The sequence below is a fragment of the Pongo pygmaeus genome, chromosome 10, assembly GCF_028885625.2.
Source record: "Pongo pygmaeus isolate AG05252 chromosome 10, NHGRI_mPonPyg2-v2.0_pri, whole genome shotgun sequence".
Taxonomy (NCBI): Eukaryota; Metazoa; Chordata; class Mammalia; order Primates; family Hominidae; genus Pongo; species Pongo pygmaeus.
In genome coordinates, this window is record NC_072383.2 from 16,827,683 (window position 1) to 16,840,841 (window position 13,159).

General features: G+C 40.1%; 1 protein-coding gene across 9 annotated transcripts in view; it reads left to right on the plus strand.

Annotated features, from left to right (window-relative positions):
* The first annotated feature begins 3,570 nt into the window (after window positions 1–3,570).
* MGST1 (microsomal glutathione S-transferase 1) overlaps window positions 3,571–13,159 on the plus strand; it is a 30,133-nt gene continuing 20,544 nt past the window's right edge. For 2 of the 9 annotated variants that reach the window (XM_063672469.1, XM_054445165.2), the window contains exons 1-2: window positions 4,162–4,310; window positions 10,813–10,960. In XM_063672469.1, coding sequence (XP_063528539.1) covers window positions 10,835–10,960 — 126 coding nt within the window. In that variant the 5' untranslated portion in view covers window positions 4,162–4,310; window positions 10,813–10,834. Of the gene's footprint in view, window positions 3,924–4,072; window positions 4,311–9,810; window positions 10,129–10,812; window positions 10,961–13,159 lie in introns of those variants that run through there. The other 7 variants (XM_063672468.1, XM_054445162.2, XM_054445160.2 and 4 more) reach the window with 7 other exon arrangements.

Consider the following 13,159-nt stretch of genomic DNA (forward strand, 5'->3'; position numbering starts at 1 on the left):
TCCAGCTAATCACTGCCCCCACTCCATTAGAAACAACCACTATTATCATTTTGATTATTATACATTAGTTTTGTTTATTTTTTAATTTAATGTAAATGAAACCATACTCTTTTGGGTCTGGTTTCTTTTGCTTGGTGTAATGTTGAAATTTAGTTAGATATTTTTGTGTGTGTCAGTAGTTTCTTACTTTTTTATGTGACGTAGTTAGCATTTCCTTGTATGAATATACCGCAACTTGTCTTTGCACTCTTCTGCTGATGAACATTATGGTTTTTCCAGTTTTTGGTAAGTATGAATAAAGCTATTAAAATCATTCTTGAACAATCTTTTTGGTGGCCATATGCTTTCATTTCTCTTGGGTGAATACTGTATTTAGAAGCAGAATTGTTGGATTATAAAACAGTTCTATGTTTATTTCATAAGAAACTATGAGACAGTTTTACTATTTGATTCCATTTTATACCCTCACTGGCAATGTATGAGAGTTTCATTTGCTCCACAGCTTTGCCAATGTTTGATTTTGTTTCTTTAAGTCTTGCCTTTGCAATTTTGGGGAAGAAGCAAATCGTTGTGGTTTTGATTTGCCTATCTGTGAAGACTAATGACATTGAATACCTTATCATGTGCTTCTTAGTCATTCATATATCTTCTTTTGTGAGTGTTCAAATATTTTGAATATTTTCTATTTTTAATTTTCTACTTTTGTCTCAATTATTGTCATAGGTGTTCTTTTGCATACAAGTTCTTTGTCAGATACACGGTATTGGGAATATTTTCTCTCAGTCTCTGGCTTTCCTACTTATTAATAATGTCTTTTGATAAAGTTCAATTTATCAGTTTTTTTTGTTTTATGGATAATTTTTTGTTTCCTGCCTAAAACATCTTTACCGACCCCAAGGTCATGAAGATAATCGAGGTTTTCTTCCAGAGGCTTTATAGTATTAGCCTTGAGGTCTATGATTCAGCTTGAATTAATTTTTGTGTATCATGTCAGTTAAGGGTCAAAGTTCAATTTTTTTACCATGTGGCTATTCAGTGGTTCCAGCCCCTTTTGTTGAAAGCTTTCCTTTCTTCAGTGAATTGTCTTGGCACCTTGTTGAAAATCAGTTGACCAATTAAATATAGTTCTATTTCTGGATTCTATTCTATTCTTTTGACCTACTTGTCTATCCTTTTACCCTTACTATACTCTCTTGATTAGCTTCAAGAATTTTTATCATTTTTTAGTTCTGTTCCTTTCATCGTGGCTACTTTTGCCTCTTGCCAATATTAGCTTAAGAGTTTATTTCAGAAGTTAGCACAGCTTTCAAGCTGCTGTGTATCTCAGAGTGTCTATCTAAAAAATAGGAAAAATAAGAACTCCCTTATAGGGTTATTGGGAGAAATAAACAATCTAGTATACATGTTTAAAATGTATTATAATTCTAAAATAATCCTTAAGTGTTCAGAATATTGCTTATTTTTGTTTCACTTTTTGCTCTCTTGACCTTAAAACATACTCTTATGTAAGTTTACTGAAATCCCCCAGTAAGTTTCAGATTGTGGCAGGGCACCTGTTCTGTGGATTTAGGGAAAAACAAAGGCCCCAATATAATTGAGGGGAGTGATAGGCACCTGTTTTCTTCCTATTTACAGTAAGCCTTAACAGAGGGTGATGGCAATTCTTTCTGACATTTTTCCTTTGCCTGTTTTAAAAACAGACAAAGGTATTACTGGACTTCCAATGCTTTGCTCTTCCAGATATTTCTAATTTGATCCCCTGAACAGTCTGCTTTTCTTTTCTTTATTGTGGTAACTCCTTTTTCAGATGAATGACCTTTGCTCTCCTCACCCCAAATCAATGACCTTTTAAACTGTTTTAATATTTACTGGGGAATTACTTGTTCTGAGGCTTGGATTGAGTTTCTCTAAAAGATGGTATTCTAGAATTTAAATGGTGGTGAGAGGAAGGGTTGAAAAGCTGAATCCATTCTTTTACCCAGACAAAACTAAGCTGAATAACAACTCTTTCTCTTTCTCAATCATTTAAGAGCTTATAACAAAGATGAATAAAAATGTCAATTATTGTATACAACTTTTACCTGTTACCACCCTAGTTCACACCCCAAATGTCATTCTTATTTCTAAATGGAAACTTTCCTTCCACAAGCTTAATGGCAACTTTTTACCTTTTTGACCTTTGTGTTTACTAGATTGTAAAATCCTGGAGGACAACTCTTTGACGTTATTTATCTTAGTTTTAGATTTTAGCATCAAACCAAGTACATTGCATTCATTTAATAAATATTTATTCAATTAAACCAAGTGCTGATATTCTACCCAATACAGTGTCATATATATATCTATATGTATATATATAATATTGCCTGATACGCACAAACACACACACACACATATATATGTATGTAACAGGCAATAATTGTTCATGATTTAGTGATAGTAGGAACTCAGTATTTATTCATTGATCAATTAATAGTTTGAACACATTCTATATTTAGAGCATTAGATGAGTCAAGTGCTACTTTCTTTTTTAAAAAAATGTTAGAACCGGCTGGACGCGGTGGCTCACGCCTGTAATCCCAACACTTTGGGAGGCCGAGGCAGGTGGATCACGAGGTCAGGAGATCAAGACCATCCTGGCTAACACAGTGAAACTCCATCTCTACTAAAAATACAAAAAATTAGCCGGGCATGATGGCAGGCGCCTGTAATCCCAGCTACTCGGGATGCTGAGGCAGGAGAATGGTGTGAACTCGGGAGGCGGAGCTTGCAGTGAGCTGAGATTGCGCCACTGCACTCCAGCCTGGGCTACACAGGCAGACTCCGTCTCAAAAAAAAAAAAAAAAAAAAAAAATGTTAGAACCATTCAACTAGCATTCTGTAGACCAAATTATCTAAACAATAGCTCTCCTCTTCCTTTTTCTGCAATGTTATCCATAAGATTTGGCCTGTATCACCTTATAATAAATGAAGAGAGTCTTAAATTCTTATAATACCAAACTCCTTTGGAGAGAATTCAGAATAGATTTATGTCATCTCAAATTCTATCCTATTCCAGTTAGTGTTACAGACAGATTCTAGTATACTTTACAAAGATAGGTGAATAAGTAGAGTTTTGAAAAGATACAGACATAAAAATGAAGAACAGATGCCTTCTGATGCTAGATTTTCCAAAACTCCTACTGTTATGCTTATATAGAAATAATTCTCAGACCTTCCGTGGATTAATTTCTGTTCCTAGAGCAAACTGGTAGTTATTTCTTTCTTTAATAGAACATGAACTTGTCCATCAAATCCTAGAAAGTTAGTCCTAGGGATATCCTTTAAAGCCTAAAGGAGTAAATTAAGAGCAAAAAAGGAAGTAGACCTTGCAACAGGTGGTGAGTGTCTGAGATATAGCACTAGGAGAGAAATAATATAGATTGAAAACAGAAATCCTTAAACATTTCTCGTATAAACCCATGAAAGATAGATCCATAAATATTGTGGGGACTATGGGGACTAGGAAGCTTGGAAGTATCCCTAATCTAGATATTGATAGTAGGCTAAATATCTACGGCTTCCCTAAACATTCCTCTAAACCTCCCTGTAAGAAAACACACTAAGCTGATTGTGTAATGAGCTGATCCAGTACAATTGCCTCCAATTTCATTCTGGACCCTGAACAGGAGGGGACATCGTGACAAAGCAAATTGTCTGGTGTCACGAATTTGGAATACCGTAAATGATCTTTACTGAGGGTTACATTCTGTCATTGTCAGCCTTTTAAGGAGGCCTTGCCACCAGCGCAGGGGAGAAGAAGTCTAAGGGAAGGTAGTTTTGTCAATGCCTGCTAATTAGTTTTACCCTGGAGATTTTAACTTTCTACGAAGTTTTTAAAAACAACTTCCAAAACTCTGCGTGATCTTTTTCATCGTTTTCAGGTAACTAAAAGTTAACCGCCTTCCCCTTCCTTCCCCTCTCCCAATCCTGAAATGTTCGAGGATTCAGAGTTCCTAGACAATGGCTACTGTCCCCCTTCCCACTGATTAGGGGAGTTGGCATTTCAGGAACCAGAGCTTCTAAGGGCGCCAAATAGAAGGGCTCAAAGGGAATCTGCAGGCGATGGTTACTCTGGGCGGGTAAATCAGGTGATTTAGAGGAGGGGTTTGGCGAGGTTGGGGTCGGGCTTTAAACGTGGGAGGGCTAATTAATAGAAGATTAACTGGAGAGGGGCGGCGCCTGCGTCCGGCCCGCGCGGCCACAGTCCCTGCATTGCGCGCGACCCGGCGGCGGGACAGGCTTGCTGCTTCCTCCTCCTCGGCCTCACCGTGCGTACTGGGAGGGGAGAAGGGGACGGCATGCAGAGGGTGGCAGGCAGGGAGGGCCAGGGTGGGTGGCAGATGGAAGACTTGGTCGGGGGGGCCTCTGCCAGCCGGAAGTGCTTGGCTCCACTTAGCAGCTAAACTTAGCTTTTCAATCGATCGCTTTTGAAAGGGAATTGTATTTCTGTCCCCGTGTGGCTAAGTTTTCCCATTTCTCAAACTCCAAGAATGAAACGAGAGAGTAAGTCTTTTCATGCTTGAGTGATGATTTCCAAACTTGGCCTTTTCAAGCCAAAGTAGCCTCCTCTTTGAAAGGGTCCCTTGAACTCTGGGGAAGGAGGAAAAGTCACGTGCGAGTTGTAGAAATGGAGGAAATGCCTGTAGTTTGAACGACTGCTGTTCTCCCCAAGAGTGCAAAAGCCTGCGGTGTCTCAGGTTTCATGGGCTTAGTGGCCTTTATGCCTATTGTAAGGCAGGATTTGCTCTTCTGAGTTCACTTTGATAGGAGAAACATCAGCAAGTTTTAAAATAATACTAAATACTACTACTACTACTAATGCTAGCTATCGAAACAAGAGGATGTGGGTTAGATGATAATATTTTTGTGTGATATTATAGCCAGTGACAAGAGACCTAAGGGTGAACCCCTTGGGAGGGTTCCCACCTGTGCCCCACTTACCCAGTATGGAGGAGGAAGCTATGTGGAAGGAGAAAAGGAGAAGGGAACTCTTTTTTTCGGGAATTAAGGTCTCATATATTGCTCTAGCTGGCCTGGGACAGAGGAGAGAGAAGTGCATGTAAATCTTCTAGTCTCTCTGCTTCTCTTGAAATGTGGCAGTCTGAGCTCCACGTTTATATTCCCCTACTTTTTCTCCCTAATTTCTTTCCCAGTGAGTGCTGAGTGGGTGCCCAGCAAGCATTGCTGTATGGCACCCAGGCCTCCAGTGAGCAATCCTTAAAGCCCAGTTTTCCTGGGGTCCCAGCCTGCTGTGAATCCGAGCCTACTACCTTTTGCATATGCTTTTCTTGGCCTTAGGATAGTACTGGACTTTGTTGTCCTCTGCTGTTTCCAAAATAAGAGGGCTATGTGTGTGATTATCTTTGGCAATTAAAAAAAAAAAAAGGCAAATCAGTCCAAATTTGGATATTACCTTCTCTGGCAGACAAGTAAAATTTTTCTACGGGTTTGTTTTAGAGTGGTGTCTATGAATCCCTGAGAATGGAAAGGGAGGTCAGCACAGAGAAAGGCCTTACCCCACCACTCTCCTGAGAGGCACCAGCATTTCACCTGCAGCCTCTGGGCTCTGAACCCCACTTTGCATGAGACCACATAGTGGGCTGAGTCTGCAGCCACCAGAATGCCTTCAGGAAATGCTAGAATTCATCTAGAGTTCCAGATTAACGTATCCGCAACATGGCCACCGAATTATCTTTTTTCTTTATCTCATGTGTAGTGTTTGTTAGTTTTAGAAGGTACAAAATTGCAGAGTCATGGCCCTGGGGATGCGTGCCCAGATTATTCATGTGTTTCACAATATTGATGTAGAAAGGCCGGCCACCTTATCCTGGGAAGAGAACTTTGCTCATTTTGGCCAGAAGCCTGTAAAGGGAAAGGGAGTTCCTCAACTGAGAAGTGAAGATTCTTCTCTGCTAGATAGTACGGGGGTTTTGGGGGAGGGGTAGAAAACAGGAATGAGATTTGACAAGGAAAGGCCTCCAGAAGACCACAGCTGTTGAGAATTCTTAGCCTTGATGGTGGGTAGCCCAGAGGTAAACACTTGAGAAAGCTAAGTTGCAGTCTTGGTCTCTCCACTGTGAATTTGGGTCATATTACTCACTACTTTCCTGGGCCTCAATTTCCTTATATACTAAAGGTAGAAAAAAATATTATTTGCTCTACCTCAGGGTTTTTCAGGTCAAGCGAGATAAAATATGCAAAAGCTTTTTGAAAATTCTAAAATCCTCAGTGCCTAGAACAGCGCCAAAGTCGGAAGTTTTTTATTTACCAAACACACAGCATTTAACAGGTCCTAGAGCTTTTTTTTGTTTGTTTTTGAGACGGAGTCTTGCTCTGTCGCCCAGGCTGGAGTGCAGTGGCGTGATCTTGGCCCACTGCAAGCTCTGCCTCCCGGGTTCACGCCATTCTCCTGCCTCAGCCTCCCGAGTAACTGGGATTACAGGCGCCCGCCACCGCACCCGGCTAATTTTTTGTATTTTTAGTAGAGACGGGGTCTCACCGTGTTAGCCAGGATGGTCTCGATCTCCTGACCTCGTGATCTGCCCGCCTCGGCCTCCCAAAGTGCTGGGATTACAGGCATGAGCCACCGCGCCCGGCCCCCGCTTTTCTAACTTTATTCAGCTAAGACTCACAAGAATCCGGTGAAATAGGAGTTCTTATTCAACTCCTTTTACAGGTAAGGTGAAGAAGAGGTCCCAGAGAAGTTAAGTCACAGTTGCTAAGTGGCAGGGTCGAGATCCATCCGAATGCCAATCTAGTTCCAGAGTTTTGAATACTTGACACTCTACCCTATGTCCTCTTATGAAGAAGTCACCTCCACATTAGGGGACAGAGCTCTGGTCTCTGGCAAGAGAGGTCGAGATATTTATTACCATGCTGGCCAATGAATGGAGAATATAATGAGCAAACAAAGCACTGTGCACACATGATTCATCATTGTAAATATTTTCTATAATTCATAACCAAATTAGTGTTTTTCCCTGCTTACTTTTCTTAGATTATTTCTCCTTCATTCCTTGAATCCTCAAACCACTTAACATTTCATCCTGTTATTTATTATTATACAGGACCACTCTTCTCCCTCCTGACCAGCTTTCCTGGTAAAAGGCTTTCAGTAATTTTGTTTTGACTGCAGAGCCAACCATGATAATGGCTGCAGTTTTGTGCAGCAAACTCATGGCAATTTATTGATAAATCAGCTTTGGGGGAAAAAAAGTTTACACCAGCATTGCCTTAATCCATGCTATAAACAACTACTATTTCTTAATGTTCGTACCTTAACTGCTCATTACCTGGCTCTTGGGTACCTGTGAAATGGAAGATGTTACCCTGGAGAGATGGTTCATTGACTCATCAGGTGTGTGTCAGAGGCTTGGTGCTGGCCTGTCTCCCAAACCCACAGACTTGAGGAGTTAAGCCACATTCTTCGTGATTGAGAAACTCTGTGTGAAGTGCACTGTGTGTTGTTCATTTTTAAAGAAAAGGCCTCCCATTGCCCTTTTTCCCAGCCACTGACTTCTTTGTGTACTTTCCTGCCAACAGTCCTGGGAGGCTGCCATTTTTTTCTCTACTCTTTCAATACTGATTTTCAATGAGGGGGGGAAAAAGTTCCTTGGACTTTTGTTCCATCAATAAATACATTTCATTCTGGGAACATTAGTAGAGGCCTACAGAGAATGTTTTAGTTTTAAAATTATTGTTAAGTAGCAACTTTCTATTTGATAAACTTACCTTAATTTTAAAAAACTTCACATGCTTGCTGTATTTCTTCAGATCTCTGTACAGAGGCCGGGGACTTAGGGATCCTTTATTAAGCTAATTACTTTACTAACACTCTGAAGGATAGTGCAGTTTATTCATGACTTTCACCCCTTCAATACTAGAACAAAAGCAGACACATTAAATGTTGCTGAAAATATTATCTTGCACTGAGAGCTAATCTAACATACTGTGCTTTCAAGACTAGAGACTTGTGGAGGTTGATTAATTTGCTATCTAGGGGATTTTTTAAAAAACCTTGCGCATGTAGTTTCTGTTTGCCTAAATCCAAGCTATATATTTTTAGTCTAACAAAACAAAAATAGGGAGGCCAGGCATGGTGGCTCACACCTGTAATCCTAGCAGTTTGGGAGGCTGAGGCGGGTGGATCACCTGAGGTCAGGAGTTCAAGACCAGCCTGACAAATATGGTGAAACCCCGTCTCTACTAAAAATACAAAAATTAGCCAGGTGTGGTGGCGGGCACCTGTAATCCCAGCTACTCAGGAGGCTGAGGCAGAAGAATGGCTTGAACCCGGGAGGAGGAGGTTGCAGTGAGCCAAGATTGCACCACTGCACTCCAGCCTGGGCGACAGAGCGAGACTCCATCTCAAAAAAAGAAAAGAAAAGGAAACAAAAACAGCGGTTACTTAGGTAGCTTTGATTTCTTTATCTGCAAAATGGAAATGATAATACCTCACCACATAACTGGAAAAAGAAAGAAGATGACAGATATAAGGGGTGCCTACTTGTGCCAGCCACAGAGTAGGCATTCACTTAATGTCAATTGAATTAGAATTAAGCAGAATTAAAGAGTGGAGAGCAGAATTAATCAAGTCTCTTGAAAGAGAGAGTATAATGTAGTAACTGTATGGGGTATTCGTGTCCCAGCTTGGCAGCTTAACAACTCTAATTCCCTTTTTCTTCTTTTGTGAAATGGGTATAGTTATGACAATTGTAACAGATTAACAAAGGTGAGGAAAGTAGTGTACAAAATGTACATAGTATGGTTGAACACATAGCAAACTCTAATAAAGCTAAATATATATGTATGTGGTTTTTAATCACATTCACCAGCAACACGAAGATAGCTATATGACCAATAATGATACATATAAATGTATAGATCACTGGTAAGATGGATAGAAAGATTGCATCTGATAGATGTCAGGCTAATAAGGACACACGCAGGGGTTGAGCTTTAAAGGTGGGAATGGACATCATCTAGAAGAGATAGTACTACATGCCAAGCAGGATAAATAGCGTCTAAGCTTGGGTCTGAGAAAAGATGTGTGTTTCTGTGGAAGAGAGAGAAGTAGATAGCAGGGCTGATAGAGGAGGTTACAAAGAATAATGGCAGAGGACTGGAAATTTACATTTTAAGCTTTACCCTAAATTCCTACCTGTTTTGACTTCAGTATCACCAGTGTGTCTTGGCTTTCCTCTTCAGCACATTCCCAATTATACTTCCAATTCCAGACAGATAGCTAACATTCCTCTACTCAACAGCTTTTAGTTGAATGTAACTTTGGAATGTGAAATGACTGAAGGATCATGTAAAGCTAATTCTCCTTCCCTATTACACCCATGAAAGTAGCATATATGGTAATTCCTTACCTTCCATTTGCAAGCCTGTTTTTTTGATGTTTCCATTATCCTGCTTCTCCTTCTTTACCTGTCTTCGAATTGATGATGACAGTATGATGACAATCATGATAAGGATATTATAAACTTTATTGAGGGTTTTTCTTGGGCCACTCCATATTTTATCTCTATTACATTAGACAACAACCCATTAAGTTAGAAGCTATTACTATTTCAATTTTATTTATTTTTTTTTTTTTGGGAGACAGAGTCTCACTCTGTCACCCAGGCTAGAATGCAGTGGTGCGATCTCAGCTCACTGCAAGCTCCGCCTCCTGGGTTCATGCTATTCTGCTTCAGCCTCCCGAGCAGCTGGGACTACAGGTGCCCCCCACCACGCCCGGCTAATTTTTTGTGTTTTTCGTAGAGATGAGGTTTCACTGTGTTAGCCAGGATGGACTCGATCTCCTGACCTCATGATCCACCCGCCTTGGCCTCCCAAAGTGCTGGGATTACAGGCATGAGCCACCACGTCAGGCCTACTGTTTCGATTTTAAGAATGAAGAAATTTAGTCTCAGAGACTGAATCCCTCAAGCAAGGTTAACAGCTAAATCGTGGGACTGGAATTCAAGTCCTAAAGCCTACAGTTTTGAATACTACTGAAATGACAACAAGTTGTAAGTTGGGTCTCCAAAGCAGGATACATAAGAACTGAGGCCTTCCTAAGTTCAGTGCTGCTACTAGGTACATAGCTTGATGTTTCCAAAGAGATCAGTCTATGACCTCTGGTCTTTTGCTTTCAACCTACTTATAGTTAATCTCAGTGCAAGTATGTGATGTTAGTCTATGTTAGGGCATTTTTGCTGTTTATTTTTGCTTATACTGCACCCTCTTTTTTAAGTAGTACTTGTTTGATGTCTTCAAGCTTAATATAGAACTAGATAAAATATAATATTGTATACTTTTTTTTTTTTTTGAGACAGAGTCTCTCTCTGTTGCCCAGGCTAGAGTGCAGTGGCGCAATCTTGGCTCATTGCAACATCTGCCTCCCAGATTTAAGCAATTCTCCTGCCTCAGTCTCATGAGTAGCTGGGATTGCAGGCACACGCCACTGCGTCTGGCTAATTTTTGTATTTTTAGTAGAGATGGGGTATCACCATGTTGGGTAGGCTGATCTCAAACTCCCGACCTCAAGTGATCCACCCGCCTTGGCCTCCCAAAGTGCTGGGATTACAGGTATAAGCCACTGTGCTCAGCCCCTATTTACTTTGACATTTTAAAAACTAAATGATCATTTCTTCTGCAAATAGTCCAAGATATTTTTAAGAACAGTGTAGTTAATGTTGCAATATAAGAACATCAAATGATCTTCCAGTTATTTTGGGTATTTATGTCTGCTTTTTCCCATTTTATTTAAATCTTTTTAAGATTCCAGACCAAAATTGAAAAAATGGTTGACCTCACCCAGGTAATGGACGATGAAGTATTCATGGCTTTTGCATCCTATGCAACAATTATTCTTTCAAAAATGATGCTTATGAGTACCGCAACTGCATTTTATAGATTGAGAAGAAAGGTAAGAAATTTGGAGGTAATATTTTCTTACTTTTAAGAGTTGGAATTCTGGAGAGCAGTTTTCTTAATTTTCTTTTTTTATTTTTGGTAAAGCCCAATAGCACACTGTTTTATGCTGTAAGTGAAGTATGCAATCGTTTGGCACAGATGGATCTGATGTATTTATGGAACAGTTGCTTTCTCCTAGAAACTAGTAAATGGTTTTTTCATTATGGCTTTTACCTTTTTATCATTCTGCTAAGCAGATGAGATATTCTGGAATATCAAAGTTTTCATGGAAACTTTCTTTCATTTTGGAATTAATTTTGCCAATGAAGGTTTAGAAAACAATCATTTTCTAGACAGTTAACTGGTATTTTCAGCTCTAGTACAGGTCAAGGGTATGATTTTGGTAAAAAAAAAAAAAAAAGAAAAAAAGAAGAAAGAAAAAGAAGAAAAAGGCTGAGAATTAAAGTTCTTACTTTCAAAGTGAGCCTTATATGATATGAGCCTTTTGAATTTTGTATACTTCTGACGTTTTAAGTGGATACTATTCCTACACAGCATTATAAGAATGACTCTTTTTTTTTTTTAAGTGCAGATGTGGGGAAGGTGGTAGACAGATTCTGAAGCACATATACTATATTCAAGCAGGATTTATGTGTGCTTGAAGTGCGTAGAGCAAGGCTCCCTTTACAAAGTTAAAATATTTTCACGGGTGTAGTCCCTGTGTCCATTCAGCAACTTCTTCCTGGAGACCATCTGTTTCTCTCTTAGGACCTGTCCTGAGTTTTGTCCTCTAGAGCCTTGATTTTATCTAGAGGTCACAGTCTTCCCTAAGGTGTTTCCTTGTTACTATCTTTTTTTTTTTTTTTTTTGTGAGACAGAGTCTCACTCTGTTGCCCAGGCTGGAGTGTAGTGGCAGGATCTCGGCTCACTGTAACCTCTGCCTCCTGGGTTCAAGTGCTTCTCATGCCTCAGCCTCCCGAGTAGCTGAGATTATAGGCATGCACCACCAGGCCCAGTTAATTTTTGTGTTTTTAGTAGAGATGGGGTTTTGCCATGTTGGCCAGGCTGGTCTCAAACTCCTGACCTCAGGTGACCCACCCACCTTGGCCTCCCAAAGTGCTGGGATTACAGGTTTGGGCCTGGCCTACTATTCTGAGGTATAATGGAAGAATGTTTGCATTTTAATGAAGGGCACATGCCCACGTGGTTAAGTCTCTCATGCACTGATATGTTGCGGCATCAGGGCAACAAAGTGGCTGTCTGCTTCCAGGTCCACACTGACTTCTAGACACAGAATGTCACCAAGGAAATGTACCCTGTCTTATAAGAAAAGATGAAGGGAATTCAAATTGGGAGAGTGCTGGGAGCCACATGCTTTTTATGTGTGCTTGGTCATGGAGTCATTTTACACAATTGTTAGCATTGTCAGGTGAAATGAGGATTCATCTTTCCATTTTATATAGAAGGGGAACTTAGAGGTTAAGTAGCTGTCTGAGTCCGTTTGGGCTGCTGTTACAAAATGCCATAGACTGGGTGGCTTAAGCAACAAACATTTGTCTCACAGTTCTGGAGTCTGGTAAGTCTAAAATCAAGACGCCAGCAGATCTGGTGTTCAGTGAGGGCCCAGTTCCTGACTTGCAGATGGCCATCTTCTCATTGTATCCTCACATTGGCAGAGCACAGAAAAAGAGAGAGAGAGAGAAGGAAGCAAACTCTCTCCTTTCTCTTCTTGTAAAGACTTTAATCTCATTCATGAGGACTCCACTCTCTTCACCTAATTACCTCCCAAAGGCCTCATATCCCAGATACTATCACATTGAAGATTAGGCTTTAACATACAAGTTTTAGGGGGCCACAAACATTCAGTCCTTAGCAATAGCTTATCCAAGGGTTACATACAAATAAAGAGTGAAACTGAGATTCAAAATGAAATTGCATTAAACCCAATCTAATGCCCTTTCCGTTGTAATACATTTATTTCTTTATTCAACATATATTTATTGTACATCTATTGTGTGCCAGGCACTTATTTAGGGGAGCACTACGATGAACAAGACAGACAGGCCTGACCTTAGGAACTTTATTTGGAATATTTATTCCAGATAAAGATGTTGAGGAAAACTGATGGGCAGTGTCCCAGCCCTGTGCATCAGTTCTCTTCAACATCTTTATCTCTAATAATGTTCATATCATATTAAGAAAAAATAGAAAA